A 24122-nucleotide genomic window follows, 5' to 3' on the forward strand; every position below is an offset into this window, starting at 1 on the left:
CATCACCACCTCCCACTTAGTTCCACTGTAGCAAAAGCACTTTGGCTGGAGAATGATCCAGGCCTATGGAACTAGGACCACCACCAACTCAAGGAAGCCAAGCCCCAGTATTGAATGCAGGTGTAGCAAACACACCCATCTGCCTATTAAACAAAGAGCCACAAAGCTCATAGCCAAGAATCACAAACTGTTGGAAATAGGATGAACCTTGGAGGCCAGAGTGAACAATTTCTCAAACTAATTTAGCTACAAACTACTCATTTGAGCCTTGAAATTCGTTGTCAGATCCCCCAAAATGTGTGGAGGTAATAAGATCTGACATTCTGGAATAGTACCTGAGAATAAAGGAGGTGGGGGTGGGGAGGAAATTTTAGAACAAAATAGGTTAAATAAAGCCTCTTTATACCAAAAACAAAAAACAAAAAACAACTAATATTTAGAACATATGCTTTTATATTTCAGGCACAAATTTCATGTTTTAGGCTCAGTATATCATATTTGAGAAGGGGAAATAGCACTTGCATTTCAATATTTTCATGGAATCCCTAGTGTCATGTGTCCAACCCTTGACCTCTGTGGACCCCAGATTGAGAAGCTCTGGTCTTATGCAAGCCCCTCATTTGGCTGTGGAGGAAAGCTGAGGTTCAGATTGGTGCAGTGACTGGGTGAAGGGCACACAACTGATCAGTAGCAGAATCTAGACTATAAGCTGGCTTTCCAGATCCCTAATCCAGGGCATTTTCTGCTACTGTATGCTATCGGGCAGAACTGGAGAGAACGGAGGTGGGCAAAGGTTGAGGTTCCCAGGCTCCTCTAGAAGCATCACTCAGAGATGCCTGAGCATAGAAAGGTAGAGTTCCCCACTTCCAGTTTGACTTTCCCCTTGCCCTTGCCCTCCACCTGGGTCCTACCGATTGAGCCCCTAATTAGCAGTCAGGGGAATGCCCTGCTCCTCCCCTGGGAAACCCAACAAGGAGGGAATTAGAGCCAGCACAAGAGATACGCAGGAGTGCCTCTCAGCCAAAACGTTCATCTTTACACAAACGGAACCACTTCCCTCGGGTTGCCTCCTTATGCTCTCTCCCAATCCTCCACATCCCTGGGGAGGGCCGGGAGAAACCGGGCGCCCTAAGGAGCTCCCGGGGCCCAGAGCAGGCAGGTAACTCAGCCAAAGGTACACAGCGCTGGGGTTTGGACTTTCAGCGGCACTCAGAAGCCTTCCTCCTCCGCCAGGGAGAAGAGCACAGCCTTGGGAGTGTTTTCAAAGAGCGCGGCCCGGTTCTGTTGTTGGCCTTTCTTCACCCAATGTCCATAGATACGGAAGGCACAGGCATCGATGAGCTTCCTCAGTGGCTTCAGCGCGTAGGGATCTCGCAGGACGATCTCTCGGGTCACCGGCTTCACGCGCCGGTACTGGTAGTAGACTCGGACCGAGGCGAGCACGGTCAAGGCGATCACCTGCAGGAGAGGTGTAGGAGAGCACGGCGGGGCAGGGGGGACCCTTGGGGTAGCTCCCTCACTCCTTCCCTGGGGGAACCTCCCTACATCAGTGAAGCAATGGATTGGAGAAGCCAGAGACTCTGATTTCCAATCAAGCTGTTCCATTGCTCTGTGACCACGGACAAGTACCTTAACCTCTCTGTGCCTCAGTTATTCCATAACACTAGTGGGGGGCATGAGCCGTAAGGTCTTTTCTAACTCTAACTCTAAATCCCCTGAAAATCTAGCACCAGCCAGACTCTCCAAAGAGCCACAAAGATCTGTATTCCAGGTTATGCCTCTAACCTTTCGGTGGTATACCTCTGGATAATCGTTTAATCTGTGGTTGTCCCAGTCTCTCTCTAACTGACAAGGTGCCTGACTGCATTCATGGCGGGACACCCCCATGCAGGTGAAATGACAGGTCCGGTCCCTATTGCCCGTCCACATTTCTATGTTGCTTTAAGGTTTACAAAGTATTTTCCTGCCAATAGCCCAGTGAAGTGGAGAATGAGAGTATTTTATGTATTTATGCCCATTTTCTATATGAGAAAACTATAAAACTGAGGCCAGAGAAGGGAAGTTACTTGTGTCACACATTATAGTAAGTGTGTAAATTTTCACGAATCAGAAAGGATCCCAAAAGTTGCTTGGTTCAGCCTAAATCTGAGTGAGATTCCCTTTTCCAATACCTAGTCCCATTTTCAGTAGAATAAGCAGCTTCTTTGGATTGGGCAGGTGCAGGGGTCCCTAAGAGGTCAAGTTTACCCCTTCCAGCCTGTCTTAGATACAAGGGAATCACCCCCCACATCATGCCCTCAGGGAATGATCTCTGTCTGATATGGCAAAGAGGGCATCTCAGCTGATTTCTGGGGTCCCCTACGACACCAGAAAGACTCAGGTTAGACTGAGATGAGAGAAGGCCCAGAATGACTGAGTGAGTGAGAGCAAGGATCCTCAAGGGAATGGGAGCCAAAAGGCCTCTACCTTGAATTTGCCTCTGGGGCTGAAGTGACGGACTTCCTCAACCACATATTGCTGGAAAAAGGGGTGAGCCAGGGCTTCCTCAGCTGTGTACCGTTTCTGTGGGCTCAAGACCAGGAGTTGGGAGATCTGTGAAGAACCAGAGGATCCCCCTCAGCAGCACTGCAGGGGCTCTCTAACCATTCTGTGGCCCCAGGCCACAATACACTGATTGTACTCTAGAGGGAACTTAGCGTTGCAAAAATAGGGGACCCTCCTGAGTCCTTCCCTCCCCCATTCCCAATGCTCCTTTGTCTCAGGGAAGTATCCTAGCCATCCATGGTTTCATTGTCTATTCCCTCTCCTGAAGGGCCCATGGAAGACCCTCCTTCCCCTGAGACCCCAGGCCTAGCCAGAATATAACTATCCCTTCCTTCCTCCCTCCCTCCCTTCTTTCCTTCCTTCCTCTCTCTCCCCCCTCCTTCTTTCCTTTCTTCCTTCCTCCCTTCCTTCCTTCTTTATTTCCTTCCTTCCTTCCTTCATCCATTCCATGAACATTAAGTGCCAACTATCCACAAAGCACTGTCCTAGGATTATAAACACAAAAACCAAAATAGCCTCTGCCCTCGTGCACCATAGATTCTACTGTGGTGGTGAAATGTGCATAGATAAGTCAATACAAAACATTTAGGAAGTAGTGACATCCTAGTACTGTGAGAAAAATATGGTTTTTTGAGTCACAGGACCAAGCTTCAAATCCTGTTACCATCACTTGTGTGACCTTGGAAAATCATGTCACTCTCTGAGTCTCATCCTCATCTGTAAAATGTAGAGGTGACACTAGATGATTTCTAAGGTCCTTTTGATGTCTAGATCCATAATTCTATAAAACTAAATACAGGGTGATTTGGATAGGGAGGCAGGGAGAGCACTATCTCTTGGGAGGGTTATGGAAAGATCTCCTGTAGACTAGAGGATCAAGCAACTAGGAGGCCCCTAGACAACACTGAGTGAAGGTCCACTCAGATCAAAATAGAATTGGGAAATAGCAAAATAAGCAAAAATAGAATGCAACATAGACAATGTGAAGTTGTGGTTTTCTCAGCCACTGTATGGGGGGGGGGGGGTCATTTCTAGTTGAGTTTGACAGAAGGGAGCTGGAAAGTCCAAGAGGGAGGCAGAAAGAGGCTCCAAAGGAAGGTGCAGAGATGAGAGATAGGGTAGGGGAAGGGGAGGACTGAATGTCATCCATTTATGGGGAACAGTCAGTAGGCTGAAAAAGAGAGCTTGAGGAGTAATGTGAAATTGGTCTAGAAAGAGAAGTTGAAGAAAAAGACAACATACAAGAAATAGATACACAGATATGGATATATCTAGCTACATAGAGGAGAGAGAGAGAGAGAGAGAGAGAGAGAGAGAGAGAGAGAGAGAGAGAGAAGCTAGGTAGATAGATATAGAAGGACTTTAAGTGACAGAGAAGATTTACATAGCGTCAGAGTCAGATGGGACCTTAGAGATTATCTACTCCATCCCCCTCATTTGATAGAGGAAGTAACCAAGGCATGGAAATGACTAGGCCAGGGTCACACATCTAAGTAACAATACTACCAGGACTGGAACTCATATTTCCTGACTTCCAAACCAATATTCTTTCCATAGCCCCACATGTCTCCCTTGTATCCTCTTCCCTCCCTAGCCCCAACCTAGAAGGGAGAGCACTCACAAGATCCTTTACAGTATCTGATCGATCATCCCACTCTGGGGAGCCAAACTGGTAGCTACCACTCATGATCATTCTCAACATCAGCATCTGCTTGCGGTGCCAGAAAGGGGGTGAACCAGCCAGGAGGGTATACATAATCACACCTGTGCTCCACCTGGGAATAGAAGAGAGGGGCATCGGTCATGCTGGAAGGACTCCAGACACAGCACTCAGTATACAGCTCAATGTTTCTTTCAAAATATATTTTATTTACATTTCTTTCACTTCACACACACACGTGCACACACTCAGGCACTCACACACAAACACCAACACCACAACTGCCATTAATAGAACCTTCCTTTGTAATACAGAAGTAAAGTTAAGGACGTATTGGCCATACCTGGCAGTATATGCTTCACTCTATGCCTATAGCACCCCACCCCTCTAAAATGAAGAGGGAGGCATGTTTCATCAATTCTCTAAAGTCAAGATTGGTCATTGTTTCTTGCATTGACTTGAATTTTACATTCTTTTAAGTTTTTCCCTTCTGTTATTGTGAACCCTATTGTTCTTAATTTTTTCCTACATCTCTGTTCCTTCCAATCCCTCAAACTTCACAAGTTAAATCACCTTTCTACCCCCTGATTTATGACCACCCTTTTCTTCTGATCCCCCCCTTTTCCCAGCCTACAACTCACATGTCCACTTCCTTCCCATAACCAGGGTGGCTGTCATTCATGGAGCACTCAAGGAGTTCAGGGGCCAGGTAGCTGGGAGTCCCACAAACCTCTGGCAGAAATATAAAGAGAAAGGGGACGTTAAGGAAAAGATTCAAACTGGGAAAGAGAGAAAAGAAAAAGGACAAGGAGAAGGTGGAAGAGAAGGAGGGGGAGAAAGGGGAGAAGAAAGGAGAAGAGGAGAGGAGAAGGAAAAGAAGAAGAGAAGAGGAAGAGAAAACTCTACGGAAACAAATATAGTTGGAGCAAGAGACCCTCCATAGCTGGTCTTGACCCAGCCACTAGTCAACTCTCCAGGAGAGAAGGGCATGGAGGAGGTAAAGGACTGGTCTGATAGCCCTGGAGCAGGCAACAAGTTGGAAATTAGGGAGATTAAGTCCTGGCTGCCGCACCTCGAAGCTTCTCTCCAGGGTCCAGTTGGCAAGAGAATCCAAAGTCAGTGAGTTTAATATTCATATCATCATCTAGGAGGATGTTTTCTGGTTTCAGGTCTCTGTGTACAATGCCCAGCTTGTGCAGGTAGCAGATCACCTCCAGCAGAGCCCTCATGATCTTCCTGGTGGGGAGGAGAGGGGAGAAAAGGAAGAAGAAAAGGAGAGGAGTAGAAAGGAGCTCTTCAGGACACCCTGACCTCTGAGCTTCAACCAGTCCTCTGCATTGAGGGTCCACGAATTTCTGAACCAGGAACCAAGCATCTGGCAGCCTTCAAGGAGGGGTTGTAGCTCTTAGATCCATCCCATAAGGAAGAAGTAAGACTCCATGCTCCCTCTCCCAGCCATGCATCCTGTCTACAGAGTCCAGAGAGACAGGACCTAACCTTACCAAGTACATTCCCCAAAATCAGAGACCCTTGTACATAGAGTGTGGAAGACTGTGGCCATTATTACTACCACCACTCCCCAAGCCATGTACCCTCTGATTAGAGTCCCAGTCCTGATTCCCTTATCCTTTAACACCCCAAGAAAAGGCAGAGGGACTCATTGCAGCCAAAGAGGAAGGAGGAAATTATCAGAGGAATCAGTCATACCTTTCTGGGATTTGGAAACTTCAGAAAACACTGAGTCCCTGATAGAAATATAATGCCTCCCAGGACAGGGAATGGAGGTAAAGAGTATTTAGTGATCGACTCTGCTCACCTGGTTTCTTTCTCACTCAAAGTGACCTTTTCAGTGAGGTAGTCAAAGAGCTCACCTCTCTTCATCCTACAGACAGGTGTTGGAAGGAAGGGAGAAGGAGAACTGGATTAATGCACAAGACACTTCTACCTCAATTCTGCCCCATCCTCCTCAAGGCACTCCCTTGTGTCCCTTTATCTCCATGGCAACCAATTAGCATAAAGTTCCAGAAAAAAAGGGGAGCTGCCACCCACCATGGGTGCAGAGACTTGGGGTTTGGAAAAAGGGGAAAGAAGAAGCCCTTCCCCACCCCCTTAATGCTAGCACTTTCCCCCGAGATTATCTGCAATGAGTCCTGACTATACATTGTTTGTACCTAATGGTTTCAGGTGCTCTTTCCCATTAGAAAGTGACCTCCCTGAGGGCAGGAAACTTTTGTTTTGTTTGTTTGTTTTAATCCCTGGCGTCTGGAGCCCAGTAAATGCCTAAGCAATGTTTGTTTGACTGACTGACTCACCTTACAGAGGGAGAACAGTTAAGGGGGCGGGAAGAAGAAAAGAGAGAAAGAAAAGAAATAAGAGGGAAGGATGGTGAGATGGGGAAAATCCAGAAAGACTTTGGGCCACAGAATCTCAGGGTTTGCATGGAAACTCAGAGACCAGTCTGTGATGGCAGAAGCTGATGGGGAACAGTGTGCCTCCGCTTACATATATCTCACCAGTGGCCTGAGCCAATCTGTGTGGAGGTCAAGGGGGACAAGATGCTCAGAGTTGAGAGCTTGGGGCATGTGGGCCAGACTCCTGCCCTGGGGGCTCCCTGTCAGGATGGCGGTAGGCATCAGTGCCACCTCAGCAGACAACGGAAGGGCTTTGGGGTTTGATATCAGATTTAATTTTTTTCTCTTTCTTACCCTTATCCTACCCTTCCATCCCACCCCCACCCTAGTCACATCTGGGTGGGGTTTATAAAAATAGCCATTTAAACAACTCTTGCTGAAGGTCAGAGACTCCAACTGACACCTCCTCCCCCCTTCCTTACTCCTTCCCTTGCTGCCTACTCAGCAGCTGTGATACAGCCAAGAACTAAGGACAGCTGCAGCTAATCCTAGCCAGAGAAACCCAGTACTTTCTCCCTGGTTTAAGAAAATGCACAAGTGGGTATGCCCACCTCATTTTCTCTAGGTTATTATCGCCATCACCACCCCCAAGTCCTATAGCTCCTCTGGTTACGATCTCGGTGCTGATTTCCTTCTTTATATTCCCCTTTTAACACCCCAATAAAGGGACAGGGAGTCTTGTTGCAACAAAGGACGAGATGGTCAGTTATCAAAGAGTCAGGGTCAGGGATGTGGGGAGTTGGAAACCTCAGGAAGTATTGGGTCCCTCATAGAAGTGATAATAATAATAAAATTTATAATCACTATTTCCATTATGTCTTAAGTTTTGCCAAGTGCCTTAGATGCTTTGAGTTTCACAACAACCCTAAGAGGTAGGCACAATAGATATCAGTATCTCTATTTTACAGATAAAGGAAATGAGGCCCAGAGATCAGTGACTTGCCCAAGGATCTGCTACTTGGTTAGGGTCAGATAGATAGGGAAGGCAAATGGTGAAGTTGGCTGATTGGGGAAGAGGCATTTTAGAGGCCCAAGAGTTATAAAGGCATGGCTTGCTTTGTGCTGCCTCCTGGGAAAGGGGTAGGACTCTTATGGTGAATCTCATTTTTTTATAAAATTAAGATGTAAACCATAATTTAGTATTTCTGGAAATACATGTTTTCCCATACTGGGTTTTCCTAAATCAAGGCAAACCTATACTATACAGTCTCTTTGAAGAAATTCCAGACAGTTAAGAAACACTTTATCATGGGAAGAATTAAGAAGTTCCGCCTACCCCCTCCCCTGGAAATCTTCTGTTCTAAATCTTAATTTAGAGCTGGAATAGACCTTCGAGAGCTTCTAGTGTCTTGTTTTACAGCTGAGGAAAGTGAGAGTTGGTGAGATGACTTGCCCAGGGATCGATCACACAGTTCAATGAATTTTCAGATGTCCAGACCAGAAACCATTCCACTCCATGATACTGGTCTTGTCTATCTGGACTATGCTGTTCAAAAGCTTCAGCAGGCTTCTGCCCTTCTCTCAGCCTCAGTTTCCCCCACTGTAAAATGAGAAGCTTGGACTAGATGAGATCTATCATCCTCTGATCTCTAAGATGCCTTCCAGCTCTGAGTCTTGTGAAGCTAAAAATGGATGAGATGTCCCTAATGAACCACAATTAGAATTCCTATTTTTAGAGTGTTAAAGTGCTAATTTTCTTGCTGTGAAATCAACAGTACAACTATTATTGTTCCTGTTTTTCAGAAGAGGAAACTGAGGTTCTAGAGGCAGAGTGACTTACTGCTAAGGGGATAAGCCAGGAGGAGAAGATGGATTTTCAGAGCCCATATCCAAAACTCATTTCCCTGCATCATGGCATAGAACTAAACTGGAAAGATCTTGGGGACTGGTTTCCTCCAGTAGAAATCAGGAATGACTAACTCTGAGACCCCCTCCCCTACCCCTGTGTGGGAGAAAGGCTGGCTATGGGGGCTGAGTACTCACAGGTCAAACACCAGGAAGAAGAAAGTGTTGGTCTCATAAGTGTCCTTCAGCTGGACTGTAATGGAAATGACCAGCTAGCTTCAGGCTGCGGAGAAGATGTTGTTTGGGGGAAGGATGCAAGAAGGGGACTAGGGCAAGGGCCCTGGAAAGGTCAGATGTGGAGGGATGATATTAAGGGGAGCTTTAGTGCAGAATTTGACTGGACTTGAATTGGGGGATGGGGAGAGCATTGGAGGCAAAGGTGCCCTTACTGTCCCTTTCTGCTTTCCAGACAGCTTTACCCAGCTTCATCCTTCCACCTGCTCCCACACTTCCCAGCCCTGCCTGTGCTTGAAGGAAAAGGAAGAGGGTTTGGGGAAAGCTGGCAATGCCGGGTCTTCAGGCCTGACTGAGAGAGAAGGCCAAGATGGGAGGTCAGGCTAACCCTTCTCTCCTGGGAGAGTGTTCCCTATTTAGGGTTCTCAGATCTCAGGAAGATAGCTTGGCTGAGTCTATACAGGAAATGAAAAGTAGAGAATTGATACAATTACCTGGATATTTCAGGCAAAAACCAAAAGGTATTTCTAGCTGTCCCAATTCTCTCTCTTGGGGATACAGCTATAGACTATCTTTGGTCTCCCTCATCCATACCCCCTTCCTCATCCTCCAGAAGCTGGTTCTTGCCCCACCCCCAAACCCTCCCTCTCCCTGGTTAGAGGATGGCAGCTGAGGGAGGGGGGACTCACTGACGTTGGGGTGCCCGGAGACCTTGCGCAAGATGTCAATCTCCTTGATGGTGGCATCTCGCAGCTCCTGAATCTCTTCGGGGTTCAGGCTGCCAGCAGTGATATCAATAATCTTCACCGCATATTCCTCCCTGGTCAGCTTGTGGATACAGCGTCTCACCACACTGCTCACACCCCTGAGATAAAAGGTTTTTTCTGGGAAGGGGCCAGGCATCTCCAGGAATTTGAAGGAGTGGGTCAGATGCCACCAGAGGGGAGATGATACTTTACAGGTGAGAAAAGAGAACTCCAGAGAGGGTCAATCTTTCATCTAATGTCCCACAGCAGAGCTGAGACTAGAATCATGCCTAGAGCTGAAAGGAACTCCAGTGATAGCTGGTCCCACTCTCTCATTTTAAAAAGAAGGAAACTGAGTCTCATGGAAGTAAAAATACTTGCTCAGGGTCACACAGGTAGGAAGTATTAGAGGGAAGTTTTGAGTCCAGGTTCTCTGACTCCAAAGTCACTGTTTTTCTGAAGATACCATGAAACTAAGTCTCCGAATTGGCAGTCCAAGTCTCTCCATTAAGCTCTGCACTGGGACCAGAAACCAACCCCTATCCCCTGCCTAAGGTTGAGTTCAAGTGAGTAGAGACAGAATAACCCTAACTTTTGAAGGAGGGGAATATCTGGGCTAATTTTGAATCCCTTTTGCTTGCCTTAGTACATAAGGTCCAGAGCCCCAATTTGAAGAGTTCCAAAGAGGGAAAAGGACCAGCAATGGATGATTCAGAGAGAGAGAGAAAAGTTACCCATGGAAAGGCCTGAGCTCTCAAGGAAATTTAGGGGAAGGGTCTGGAGGAAAAGAATCTTACCTCCCCAGGATCTCCTTGGGTTCGTACTTCTCATAGAACACCTGGGCAGCATTTGAGTCTGGCAGCCCTTCATCCCGGGTCATGGTCTAGTCTTCAAATGGTGGTGCCAACTGAACTTGTTGGAGGAAAAAGAGAATAAGACTTTGTGGGAAAGGACCATAGAGGGAGGGTTCCCGTAGGCAATGTTGTGAAGTTGTCCAAGTCTGACTCTGGCACCCTCTCACCTCCCCTTTCAGTCCTGGGTAGCTGGCACCATCCCACCCCATCCCCACCATCTCAAGAACTCTAGCCCTTCTTTTTCCATCCCATTTGGCTGTCCCCTTGGGAAGGAATTTACAAATATTTCACACCAAGGCAAGAGTTCTTCACCTTTTATATGTATCTTGGCCCCTTTGGGCAGTCTGGTGAAGCTTATGCCCCCCTTCTCAGAATCGTGTTTTAAAACACATAAAATAAGATGCATAGGATTACAAAGGATGGCAATTATATCGAAAATTATCAAAATATTTATTTTTTCAAAGTTCACAGGACCAAAGGTTAAGAGCCCCTTAATGAATTAGTGCTTTATCCCTCCCAATGGTATCTACATTTTAACAGGGGCAATCCATCAATCAACAAGCTTTTATTAAGTGCTTGCTGTGTGCCAGGTGTTGATGATACTGAGACAAAATCAAAAAGGATCCCTGCCCTTGGGAAGTTCCTATTCCCCTGGGAACAACACATTGGTGTGTAAGTCAATTCAAAATATATGCAAATACAAGCTGTGGCCTGTGGTCTAAGGCTCACAGGGCTCACAGGTACCTGGATCCATCTTGACCCCAAAAGGATCTTTTTCCCTCTTTGCATTATAGCCCCACGCTGGAGGACTCCAGGAAAATCCATAGCCTAGGTCTAGGTCTCTCTAAATGTGAACAACAGTATCCTGCACACCAGAACAGACATATCACATAGGGGCAACCTTTATTTCACTGCCACACAAAATACTAAGATGCCAGAGAGTCTCAGGAGGTCACAGACAGACGGAGAAATACGCAAAGTTCTCAAACAACCCATTAGACTCCCCTTCACCCACTGCCACTGAAGAGTAACACATTTTGAGCGAAATGCTAAACAAGCAAGCCCTGGCTTGTCCTGGCGACTCAGGGCAATGGCTGGGACAATGCCTCAACCTCCCGAAAAAGTAGCCTCCTTCCACTTCCAGAGAGCGGTAACTGCAGCAAGGGTTTTCCTAACATCGAGCTAGAACCTTCCTCTTCTCTGCTTCCACTCACTGTTCTTGGTTCTGCTATCTGGGGTCAAGCAGGACAAGACTCTTTCCTTTTCCATGTGAGACCCCTTGAAGTCCTCCAAGACAGAATATGCATCTTCCCTCCCCTCTCCCCCAGTCTTCTCCTCTGCACACTAAATATTCACTCAGTTTGAACCAGTCCTCATAAACCTAAAGCCCTTGACCATCCTAGCTGCTCCTATCTAGATATTCTCCAGCTTATCAATATCCTCCCTAAAATATGGCACCCCATACTCAAAGTACCATAGGCTTTTTGATCACTGGACTATACAGCTGCTTTAACTGCTAAGGACCAACCTAACTCAGTTCAGAGATTCTAGTCACGACATTGGCCAAAAGGTTTTGTTGTTCAATCATTTCAGTCAAGACCAGCCCTTCAAGACCTCCTTCAGGGTTTTCTTGGCAGAGAGACCGGAGTGGTTTGCCATTTCCTTCTCCAGCTTGTTTTATAGATGAGGAATTTATAGATGCAGATGTGGATATAGATATAGGTAACCCAGACAGAGACATGGATATAAACATTGATGTATGTGTATACAAGGTATCTCAAAAGGCTTAGTGCAGTCTTTAGCTTCATAAACTTTAATAACTTCAAAATGCACTAAGATCTCTGGGACATTCAGTAGATGGGATCATAAGTTTAGAGAAGGAAGGGACCTAAGGTCATCTAATCTGACCCTGTCATTTTAGAAGTGAGGTGCTGAGGCCAAGATATGTAAAGGGATTGGCCCAAGGACACAGGTAGAATCAACACTGAACTCAGGTGTAGTAACTCCAAGCTCAAAACTCCAAATCTGACTGTCCACTACAAAATGCTCCCATCACAATACTACAGTCTAATTGGTCTATGGGCAGCGAGGTGGTGCAGTGGATAGTGTTGGGCCTGGAGTCAGGAAGATCAGGGTTCAAATCTGGCCTCCAACACTTACTAGCTGTGTTACTCTGGGCAAGGCATTTAACTCTATTTGCCTCAGTTTCGCCGTCTGTAAAATGAGCTGGAGAAGGAAATGGCAAACCATTACAATATTTCTGCCAAGAAAATACCAAATGGGGTTGCAAAGCATCAGACATGACTGAAAACAACTAAACAACAACAAATTGGGTTATCTATACAGATAACTCCAGAAAGAAAAACAGAATGAGTTAAGAGCCCAGGAAAGATGCCCCCAGAGTCCTCTGCAGCTTGGAGAAAGGAAGATTCACATCCATCTAGAGAGGGAAGGAGGGGAGGAGAGCTGAGTCAGGTCTCATGGCCTTGAGTTGAGCAGGGAAGCAAGGTCAGGACTCCTCTGTCACTCCCTCATTCAGCCTTCTCATAGAGAGAATGAAAGGGTTACACTGGATGCCTTTCCAAGGACCCACACACACACACCTAAATCCACGATCCTGTGAACTGAGTTATGGGGGCTTCAGAGAGGAGATCTGGAAAGGCCTCTGGAGGTCTCCAAGGTGGTCCCTTGAGGGGATCTAGGTGAACTGGCCATAGACAGAGGCAGGGATGGAGGAGAGGGGGATGGGGATCAGTTTAGGGAATGGCTCTCAAGTTCTCAGTAAATGTTTACTGATTGCTGGTGGCCTTACGACCTCTGATCCAATGTCCCTGGCAGCTTGGATCTCAGGCAGGTGACCTTTTGGCCAAGTTAATAAAGTGACCAGACTCAGGTCTCAGAAAAGTGGTTTCCTCCTTTCTGCCCTCCCCCTTTAACCTCCACAGGAGAAGCCCATTGTCTGCCTCCATCTTGGTGACTCTCTGGCTGCTGACACTGAGGTTAGCCCAGGGGTGCCTCCTCAGGAGGGTCATTCAAGCCCAGGTATATGGGAAGGGGACAGAGGCTCCTGAGGGATGGCCCTACTACCCTCCTCCCCACCAGATATGTTTGAGGGTCAAAAAGGGGGGAGTACCGGAGGAGGAGAGATAAAAGGAAAGAGCTGAAAGACAAAGGAAAAGGCCTCCCGGAAAGGAGCACACACTGCGGCCCCCTGGAGGGATTCCCACGACCCCCCCACACACACACACACATCCTGGGCACAGAGGGCCTGACTTCCCACTCCCCACCTACCCGGCCTGCTCAGCTCAGGCTCAGAAGGTGCCTGACAAACAGGGCTTTCTACTGGCCCCAGTGTCAGCCCTGTCTTCATCAGGGTCTTGGGGATCTTGGCTCCTCTGAAAGGCTCTTCTGCCCTTAGCTTAGGGCCTGGTTACTGAGGCAGGGTTTAGAATAGCAGCAGTGGCAGCATCTGCCAGTGCTGGGGAGACAGCCCTGCCCCCTTCCTGGTGGGACCACACATACACACACACACTTACACACACATATACATGTGTTCACATGTATGTTCTCACATGCACACACCTATGCACATACGCTTGACCACATACGTCCACAAACATACACGGTCATACACATACACATTCATGCAGACACACACACATACACACTTATGCACACACAGACACATTCACACATACACACACTCATGCACACACACACTCATGCACAGACAGACACACTCACACACATACACACTCATGCGCACATGCTCTCACACACACACCCTCCCATACACTCACACAGAGAAGCAAACAGAGCAGGGTTTACTTCCTCCTCACCTCCTAACGTCGGACTAATGTCAGAGGACCTGTATTCAAATCTTAACTCTGCTACATAGTATTTATGACCTGTGTAACCTTGAACAAATAACATAACCATTCTAAGCCTCAGTTTTCTCATCTGTAAAATGTGAGAATTAGAACGGACTATATGATCCCTTCAGGCTCTAAATCTGTGTCCTTATAATCCCTCCCAGAGCAGTAAGCCAAGCAGATGTGCTGCTAAGAGCACATCTGGATACAAGCTCATTAAGCAGAGATTCTCTGCCAAGTCATTTGCATCTAAATGCACAAAAATGCCCAATAACTGGGGAAAGCCCTCTACAGTAATAGCCCACCTCCCAGGCTGGACGCACTATTGGTTAGCTCCTGCTTTGAGGACTCCTGTATCTCTCCCAGGATTCCCATCACCCCCAGCCTGAGGGAAGGCTTGCAGAGAGGTTTGTCCCACCAGTCACCAAGGGGGACAAGGTCTTATGATTCTCCTCATTAGTCTCTTAAGTCTCCCATTGAAGAGTCAGCTGGAAACCCTAGCCAGAGGAGATCAATGCTTCCTCCCTAGGTGAGTCAGTCTCATTTAGATCATAGAAAGGAGTAACGTTTCACAGGAGGTCGGTTTGTTTCAGGTTAGTTTTTAAAAGTGAGAGGAGGGTCCCTCTCTGCATTTGCTCTTCCCTCCCTGCCCTAGATGGACAGATAGGCTGGTGACTATCAGTTTCAAGGCCTTGGGAAAAGAGAAGGTTAGAAAGGTATCAGTTTGGTAAAGTGAGAGAACTGACCTTTCCTTGGGCTAGCCTTGTCTCCAAGACACCTATAAATCAATGGAACTCCTCAGTCTCTTCCTCTTCTACTACAACTCACTTCTTTCTTGGTTCCAATCTCTTGGATCTAGACCCTCCCCATGCCTCCCACCGGTTCTGCTATAGCCTCTCTCCTTGTTAGAAATCACTTAGGACATGAACAGTCTCTTACACAATAACTTTAGTCCATTCAGGTAACATACAGACCCTAATTCTAGGATTCAGTCGATAGTGTTCTTGCCTCGTCAAAGTGTCAAAGCTAAAACGGGATGATTTCTGCTCCCTCCTTACAAAGGTTTTCTAGTTATTTGTGTACAAGCCTCGACTCCCCACCTGAGTTATACAGCCCCTGAGGGAGGGACCCTACCTTGTTCCCCCTTGTGCCCCACCCCCTCATATCACCTCGCTTGCTCACACAGAGTACGCCCACACTCACCGACCTCAGAGGTCAGCTACCTCCAAGAGCTTGGGTGAATGGTCCAAGGTCACACAGGATATCCAGTCACCGTCCTGGGATCTGTTTTTCCACTGTGCAACGTTGTCTCTCTCACTCAACAAACTTTCATTGGATTGAAATGCATCTTTTACGCACATATCCAGGGCAAACAGCCAAGTACACTGGGTGTGGCTTATCACTGCCATTCACATAAGAAAAGCTACTCCAGGTCAGACCAGTGGTTAACTCAGTTCAGTGGCTTTGAATTTGGAAGGAAGTCCTGAGAGCATCTAGTCTGCCTTTCCAGCCCCCACTGTCAATATCCCATGTCCCCTTTCCAGTTCTTTGCACTGGCTGTACCCCATACCTAGAATGCACTGCACACTCATTCTCCCCTCACCTCAGAATACTTATCTTTCCTTTCCCTCTCTGACAGATCAAGTGTCCCAGGGGGACACTTTCAGCTGAACCCCACCTATCTAAAGCTCCACTCTTCCCAGCAGAGACTCCTGGGTTCTGGGTCTCCTCTTTGTCTCTCCTCCTCAGACTGGTAGGAAAATAGCTGTCAGGAAAATACTGAGGTTGAAATGAGAGCAGTTTCCTCAGCCCTGAGACCTATTGAGTCCAAAATGAGAAATGTAAGACCTCCATGTTGAGGGTACCTAACACGGTCCTGCCTCCCAGACCAGAATCTCTCTGAGCCAAACACCAAGTGCAAATCACTAACATCATCCCCATGTGAGAGAGAGAGGAGAGGATGGGACAGTCCCCTGCAGGGGCCATAGAGACAGTGGGATGCAGAGGAATCTCTCTCTCAGACCACCTCCTGCATCCAGCCTTCCTCTCCCCTCCCTCCATCCCAGTTCAGGACTTTTCCCCCATGTCTTCTGCCTTAAAGGACTCAGACATCAAGGACCTGAGGGAGTGAGAAAGAAAGCGATGGCCCAGGTTCTAACCTATTAGCTCTCTTTGATTCTCTGATGGCTGAATGGACACCACTCCTCACTCTGTCTTGGACAACTAGGACTTCCACCATCCTGCCAATCTAGGTCAACCACCTGGGGAGACAGAGAGAGAACTCGTAGGGTTATTCCCAGAGCTCTGAGGAAGATGTGTCCTCCCTCTGGAAGACAACTCACCAATACTAATGGGGTGGGGGTGGGAGCTAGCAAGTTCAGAGCTGATTTCTGTGCTACATCCATATGCATATGAAAAAACTGCAGACAATTTTTTTCCTAATAAAAGTGAGTGGCATTAATTATTTTTTAAATGAAATGCTGGAGCCAAGAGATGATAGGTAATTTGCCTGAGGTCCATCGCCTCCAAGTTCAGCACCCAGAGTTCCCCTCTCTCCTTTGTACCCTGCTCCCACACCAACAATGGCAGCTATAAGACCCAATCCAAAAAAAGAGACAGAATGAGTTGAGCCCAGGAAAGGTGCCCCCAGAGTCCTTTGCAGCTTGGAGGAAGGAAGGCTCACATCCATCTAGACAGGGAAGGAGGGGAGGGGAGCTGAGTCAGGTCCCATAGCCTTGAGTTGATCAGGAAAACAAGGTCAGGACTCCCCTGTCACCCCCTCATTCAACCTTCTCATAGAGAGAATGAAAGGGTTACACTGGATGCCTTTCCAAGGACCTACACACACACACCTAAATCCACGATCCTGTGAACTGAGTTGTGGGGGCTTCAGAGAAGGGATCTGGAAAGGCCCCTGGAGGTCTCCAAGGTGATCTCTTGAGGGGATTTAGGTGGGATGCCCACAGAGAGAGACAGGGGGATGGGCAGGGATGAACAGGATGGGAGCGGGGATGGCGTTCTCAGTTTAGGGAATGGCTCTGAAGTTCTTAGTAAATGTTTACTGATTGCTGGTGGCCTTATGGCCTCTGACCCAATGTCCCTGGCAGCTTGGGTCTCAGGCAGGTGGCCTTTTGGCCAAGTTAGTAAAGTGACCAGACTCAGGTCTCAGAAAAGTGGCTTCCCCGTTTCTGTCTTCCCCCCTTAACCTCCACAGGAGAAGCCTATGTTCTCCATCTTGGTAACTCTGGCTGTGGGCACTGAGGTCAACCCAGGGGTGCCTCCTCAGGAGGGTCAGTCAGGCCCAGGCACTTGAGGAGGCAACAGAGGCTCTTGATGGATGGCCCTCCTCCCCTCCACCACCACCAGATCTGTCTGAAGGCCAGAAAGGGGCAGACCCAGGGAGGAAAGATGAAAGGAAAGAGCTTGGAGACAAAGGGAAAAGTCTCCAGGAATGGAGAACACACTGCAGCCCCCTGGAGGGCTTCCCACGGCTCCCTCCCCTATCCAGAGCACAGAGGGCCTGGCTTCCCATGCCCCCCCTCCCCAGCCTATTCAACTCAGGCTCAGGAAGGTGCCTGACAAACAGGCCTTTCTGCTGACTGGCCCCAGTGCCAGCCCTGGCTGCGTCAGAGGCTTGGGGATCTTGGCGCATCTGAAAGGCTCTTGTGCCCTTAGCTCAGGGCCTGGTTACTGAGGCAGGGTTTAGAATAGCAGCAGTGGCAGCATCTGTCAGTACTCTGCCCCCTTCCTGGTGGGATTACACACACACACACACACACACACTCATACACATACACATACATATACACTCACATATATACAAACACACTCATACATGCACACATACACATGCACTCACACACATATACACACTCACACATATACAAACTTATACATGTACATTTTCCCATACACTTTCACGTACTCCCACTCACATTTACACACTCAGCCACTCACACACAGATTTCGTTCTGCTCATGTTGGATCTGGTATTAACAGACCTGTGTTCAAAATTCAGCCCTGTCATTTTCACTTACTACCTGTGTGACCTTAAACAGGTCAGTTAACCTCTCTGTACCTCAGTTATCTGTAAGATGAAGGGATCAGACTAGATGACATCTATGGTCCCCCCAGCTCTAAACATGTGACTCCATGCTCTGAAGAGTAGATCAAAAGACGAGCTACCAAGAGTACTCCTAGATACAAACACAGTAAGCAGAGATTCTCCAGTAAGTCATTTGTAATCCCCTCCCCCAAAGAGAGGAAAGAGGAGAAAGAGACAGAGACAGAGAGAAAGACAGAGAGAGACAGAGAGAGAGAGAGAATGAGAGAGAAAGAAAGAGAGAGAGAAAAAGAGAGAGAAAAAGAGAGAGAGGAAGGGGGGGAAAGAAAAGAGAAAAGAAAAGAAAGGAAAGAAAAAGAAGAGAAAAGAAAAAAAGGCTCGAGTTTCCTAACACCTAAGTCCCTTCAGCCTGGAACTATAACTGCCTTCTGCCTTGTGACTCCTCTGCATCCCCTGTCCTGCTCCTGCCCCTACTTCTAAGGGGATCATTGCATAGAAAAGGGTTTGTCCCAGCCAAATACACACAGCACATGGGCTATTGATCCATCACTGCAGAGCCAGAGGAAGTCCCAGCCAGAATGGACCAACGCTCCCTCTTTTTCTGATGACTTCATCTTATTCTGACCTCAAAAAAAGAGAAATGCATGGCAGGAGCACTTTTTCCCCAAGTCAAGAGAAAAACACCCTTCTTTCCCCCTTCATTGACTCTGCTGCTCTCTGTCTCTGGGTCTGTCTCTCTCTTTGCTCTCTGTCTCTCTTTGTCTGTAGCTCTCTGTGTGCCAGTCCCTCCCTCTTCTCTCTCTCTCCTCCTCCCTCCCTCTCTCCCTCTCCCCCTCCCTCCTCTGCTCCCCTCTTCCCTCCCTGAGGGACAGAAAGATAAATAACTCTGAGACCTGAGAAGAAGAGGGAGAAGAGACCCCAGTTACTGTGTCTTTACACTGGGCTTGCCCCAAACCACTAGAAAAAATGTCTCTCAGGGTGTGGCTGCCCCATCCTGATCACAGCTCAAACTGCACAACGCCCACAAGTCTCAGTCCTGGTCTAAGCCCAAACTGCACACACAACCAAGCCCTTTAAACTTCAACATACCCAGAGAAAACAGTCCCCTGTTTCCCACCAGAAGATATCAACCCAGCCGTACTTGTGACTAGTGCTCCACGGGGGACGGATCCTGTGTCAGAAACAGTCTAGGCATTGAACTCAGCAACAGAGTCCTGCCCACTGCTACCCGTCCCTCTGCCCACTGCTGCCCATCCCTCTGCCCACTACTCCCATCCCTCTGCCCACTGCTACCATTTCCTTTAAAGGATTCGAGTGTTCATACCAATCACTGAGCTGCCTTCCCACCATTACCTTCTGGCCAGGCCTGGAGAATGTTTCCAATAATCAAGCCCAGACTGCTCAGTGACTGAGACAGGAACTGACCGGAAAGAGCGTTGGGGAAGCGTCTCCAGGCCCACCTTGCACACAGGAGGAAGACAATTAGCTGTTCTTTGGTTTCTGCCTCTTGATCACTGAGGGCCCAGACGCCAAAAATAAATCACAGATGGGAACCTGGGAGCCATGCCAAGGCTTTAGAGGGAGAGGGGGGAGTAGCGTGTAGATGGGAGGCTCACTTTATAAGGAGAGTGACCTCAGTGGGAGGGTGAATGAAATTCATTGAGGGGGGAATACAGGCAAATGCGGGGGAGACACAGGTCTGGCCACCATCTAAGGAGTTCTAAATCCACTTTCTTGGCATAAAGGTAATGAACTGAGCCTTCTATAGGCTCAGCAGAACGAGATGAGACCTCAGACACCTTCCAGCCCAAACTACTCGTTTTACAGATGATGAAACTGAGGCCCACAAAGGCTAAGTAATCTGTCCCTAGTCACATGGGGAGGAATGGACTGAGGTGAAACTGAAACCCAGATCTTGTGTCCAGCATCAGAGCTTTTCCCACTGAACCAAAATGCTTCCCCAAAATGTATTATAGTTTTTCCTATGTATATGTCTTAGCACTTAGTCCCCTAGTAGTTCCTTGTACATAATATTTTCTCTGTGTCTTTGTATCTCTCTCTGTCTCTCAATCTCTCTGTCTCTGTCTCTATCTGTCTCTGTCTCTCTCTCCCCCCATCTCCTTCCTCCCTCATCTGTGTTTCTCTGTCTCTGTGCCTCTGTATATGTCTCTCTCTGTCTCTCTTTATCTCTCTTTTCTCTCTCTCTCTCTCTCTCTCTCTCTCTCTCTCTCTCTCTCTCTCTCTCTCTCTCTCTCTCTCTCTCTTCCCCTCTCTCCCTCTCCCTCTCCTTACAGTACTCAACCTTACATAAAGTAGGTACTCACATGCTCACAGGGGACCCCAAAGGGCTCCCTCATTTTTTAGTTTGAAACTTTGAGTGCTTTGCCCAAGATCACACAGCTGGTAAGTGTTTGCGTTGGGATTCAAACCCAAGTCCTCTGATTCCCAACCCAGCATTCCTTCCCCTGAACCTTGCCGTCTTCCCACACTCAAATGTCAGCCCAGCTGAAACGCCTAGGTCATCACTACCATCGACATAATTTAAGAAATGTCATCCAGGGTCAAACCAACAGTCAATTGGCTTCAGAGCTTCAGCAGTACAAGGAATGTCAGGAGCTGTCTAGCCTAACTCATTACTGAAGGGGCATCCTTTCTACAATATCTGGCTTCCACTCAAATCCCTCCTGTGACAAGAGACAGATCACCTGCTCTGGGAAGCCCACACCACTTTTGGACAGCTCTAATCTTTAGAAGGGCAGCTACATGGTGCCATAGAGCTCAGAGTACTAGACCACTCATCTTCCTGAGTTCTAATCCAGTTTCAGACAGTTATTAGCTGTATGACCCTGGGCAAGTCCTTGCTTGTCTCAGTTTCCTACTCTGTAAAATGAGCTGGAGAAGAAAATGACAAATCACTCCAATATCTTGGCCAAAAAAACCTTAAATAGATTCGCAGTCAGACATGACTGAACGACAACAAAGCAGAAAAGTCATTAGAAAGCTTTTCCTTATGCCAAGTCTACACACTTTTTTAAGTGACTTCTGTAAGCAGACCATCCATCTTTACCAATTACTCTTCTTTGATTGTCCAAATCCTTTCTGCATCCAAAACGACCAGCCTGTGCAACTGTTAATATCATGTTCCCCAGCTACATGAAGAGCTATTTTTTTCTTAGTACTAAAATTACCATCCAGTTCACAGAATGTGCCTTACCCTGGGACTAGGAAAAAAATACAGTGTCTACTAGGATTGAGTGTTCAGGACTCAGTACAATGCTGGTTCATTTGAATTGAACCAGTCCATAGATTATTGCATATTTCAGTTATATGTCTATAAGTTCCTTAAGGACTTGTCACACTCACTATTTTTTTCATTTTGAATTATTTTTTTCAATTAGCAAAAATCCACCTTCTCCCTCTCACCCAAATGTCCTCCTCCAGTTGATAATGAAGGAAAAATAAAATCCTTATTATAAACATGTATCGTTATGCAAACCAAATTTCCATATTGATGAGGCCTCCCACAGAATGTCTCATTCTCTACTCTCTCCACTTCACCTCTCCATGAGGAGGCAGGGAGCATGTTTCATCACTAGTGCATTAGAACTGTGGTTAGCCACTACACTGATCAGAGTTCTGTTTACTTCACTCTGCATCAGTTCATATAAATCTTCTCAGGTTTCTCTGCAACCATCCCCTTCACCATTGCTTATAGCACAATAGTACTTCATCCCATTTATATACCATAACTAATACAGCCATTCACCCAAATGATGAGCACCTCCATCCTTTGCAACCTTAGAAAGAACTATAAACATATCTTGTACATCCTTAGAGTTTATTTGGGGTGGCAAGGTGACACAGCGGAGAGAGTGCAAGGGCTGGAGTCAGGAAGACCTGAATTCAAATTTAGCTTCAGACACTTACTTATGACCCTGAGCCCTGTTTACCTCACTTTTCTCATCTGTCAAATAAGCTGAAGAAGGAAATGGCAAACCATTCCAGTATCTTTGCCAAAAGAACCCCAAATGGAGTCACCAAGAGTTGAATGTGACTGAAAATGACTAAACAGCAACAAAGAGTTTGTTTTTCTTAGGATTAATCCCACCCTTAATATACCCTCCTTATCCCTTCTCCCCTTTCCCTCCTATACCTCAGCTAAGTGAAATGTATTTCTGTAACCAACTGTGTGCTGTATATACATTTATTCTTTCCTCCTTTGACCAATTCAGACAAGAGTGAGGTTGTAGTGTTAGCCACTGCCCTTCCTCTGTCTCTATAGATGTCCACTTACATATCCTGATTAGGTGAGTTGATTTCTCTAGCCTTTCTTCCTTTCCCTCTAGTTTATTCCCCTTCTCCCCTATTCTTCTCTTGAGATCATTAAGATATAACAAAACCATACTCCCTCTCTATGGCCCTGATGATGATGAGGTTCAGGAGAGGAACATCTCTCCTCTCCCCAAATTAGAATGTAAGTTGTTTTATCTTCTCATTCATCCTTATGATCAATCTCTAGGAATTGTCTCTCAATATCCTTCTAAACCGCTGCTCTTTGGGCAACATGTCAGCCTGGACCTATCCCCTCTTGTAATCTTTGTGTCTAACTCATGAGTCTATTGGTGACCATGGCTTCAGTCAGTCCAATTCTGAATACCAGCCCATGAGTCCCTGAGGTCATTTCACATTCATGTCACCCATATCCCAATGGTAGCCCATGTGTTTCTTCCTTCAGGCTACATGCTAGGATTCATTACATTCTGGCAGCACCGTTATTGCTAAAGAGCTATAGGAATCTAAGGGGTGAGAGCTGCCTCACGGAACACAGATCTTGGGGACAGTGAAGTGCCCCACCATTGTAATGGAACCGTCTCCATGTTTGTAAAACAAAAGCTTCATTTCATCCTGCTCTGTCACGAACTCATGTCCAAGGCCTGGTTTATTCCAGGCTCACTTGGATGACTTGGCTGACCTGATCAATGTTGCATGATCACCGGTCAGCACCAGAATAATCTTCTGGTATTTCTTCTCCAGATACCTTCTGACCCTTATAGAAGAGGCTTAGCCTTACAAATAGTTAAGTAGGAACACAAATTGTTGAGAGAAGCAAGGAGGTTCTGGCATCCCCCAGTGTTTGTGTCTCCAGATCATAGTTCTCAAAGGTCTCAGTAGAGACCATCTGTCCCTACATTCCATCTCTAACAGATTGTTAAGATTAGTATCAACACCTGCCACCAATTAAAATTGACACCTCTGCCAATCTAGCTTTAAGCAAAGCTCTCCCCTAGCTCTTCCAGAACAACGATCTTTCTCTAGACAGTTTTTACAGAAATCTCCTACAACTAAGCTGCCAAATTCTTGAAATGTGAGCTCTCTGAAGATGGCCAATCCCTTGAGATGACTGCTTAAAGAATATTCTATATGTCTCTGTCCTTACCAGGTAGGAAAACTCTAACCACTTCATCCTCTCTCCAAGAGGTCTCTCTGAAATTTATTAAGTAGGGTAAGGACTGTTCACCCAGAGGCCAAAATGAGTGCACAGAAGTGCCAGAGAAATAAATAATAATAATAGCTACCATATATGCATGAAGGTTGCAAATACTTGACATGTAAGTGAGAGTGCCATTTTTTTGTAGATTCAAGGAGAGAAACTGTCACTAATAACTAATTATGGTGAAAGATCCAAGCTTTTTCTCTATCCTATTTTCTTGTTCCCAAACCCCAGTCTTTGAAGGTCATTACTGACCTCCTCCAAAAATTTACCCCACCTACACCATCTCATCTCATAAGGTGAATTCCTGCCCATTGTGTTCCACTCAGGCAAGTTTGGATAGAGGTAGATCCTCTGTCTAGATTGCCCAAGGCTGGGGGTGACCTGAGTGTCCAAGAGTGACATGATATCACTCTCTTAGCCTCTCATTGGAATAAGCCCAATTCTCATTGTAATATTCAT

The 24122-nt window shown here is 46.8% G+C and overlaps 1 protein-coding gene across 11 annotated transcripts; it reads right to left on the minus strand.

Moving 5' to 3' along the window:
- Positions 1–435: 435 nt before the first annotated feature.
- PHKG1 (phosphorylase kinase catalytic subunit gamma 1) lies at positions 436–19716 on the minus strand. 11 transcript variants are annotated; one of them, XM_072640123.1, is made up of 10 exons: positions 19523–19716; positions 10178–10287; positions 9324–9499; positions 8599–8653; positions 6021–6086; positions 5277–5440; positions 4846–4936; positions 4166–4319; positions 2467–2592; positions 436–1458 (listed from the first exon to the last, which is right to left on the minus strand). In XM_072640123.1, exons 2-10 carry the CDS (start codon positions 10258–10260, stop codon positions 1210–1212), a joined length of 1164 nt encoding a protein of 387 aa, XP_072496224.1. In that variant the 5' UTR covers positions 10261–10287; positions 19523–19716; the 3' UTR covers positions 436–1209. The 11 variants fall into 11 exon arrangements, with proteins under 11 accessions (XP_072496224.1, XP_072496225.1, XP_072496227.1 ...); XM_072640124.1 differs by having other exon boundaries at positions 10178–10292; XM_072640126.1 differs by lacking the exon at positions 19523–19716 and adding an exon at positions 19311–19423.
- Positions 19717–24122: the final 4406 nt, after the last annotated feature.

Source organism: Notamacropus eugenii, chromosome 2 (assembly GCF_028372415.1).
Source record: "Notamacropus eugenii isolate mMacEug1 chromosome 2, mMacEug1.pri_v2, whole genome shotgun sequence".
NCBI lineage: Eukaryota > Metazoa > Chordata > Mammalia > Diprotodontia > Macropodidae > Notamacropus > Notamacropus eugenii.

Bases quoted from the DNA above. Each gene is read 5' to 3' on its own strand.
- PHKG1 (XM_072640123.1), bottom strand. From the start codon at position 10,260: ATGACCCGGGATGAAGGGCTGCCAGACTCAAATGCTGCCCAGGTGTTC. The intron at 8,654-9,323 runs GTGAGTCCCCCC...TTTCCATTACAG, and splicing joins CTCCGGGCACCCCAACGTCA to TCCAGCTGAAGGACACTTAT. The intron at 6,087-8,598 runs GTGAGTACTCAG...ACCTGTCTGTAG, and splicing joins TTCTTCCTGGTGTTTGACCT to GATGAAGAGAGGTGAGCTCT.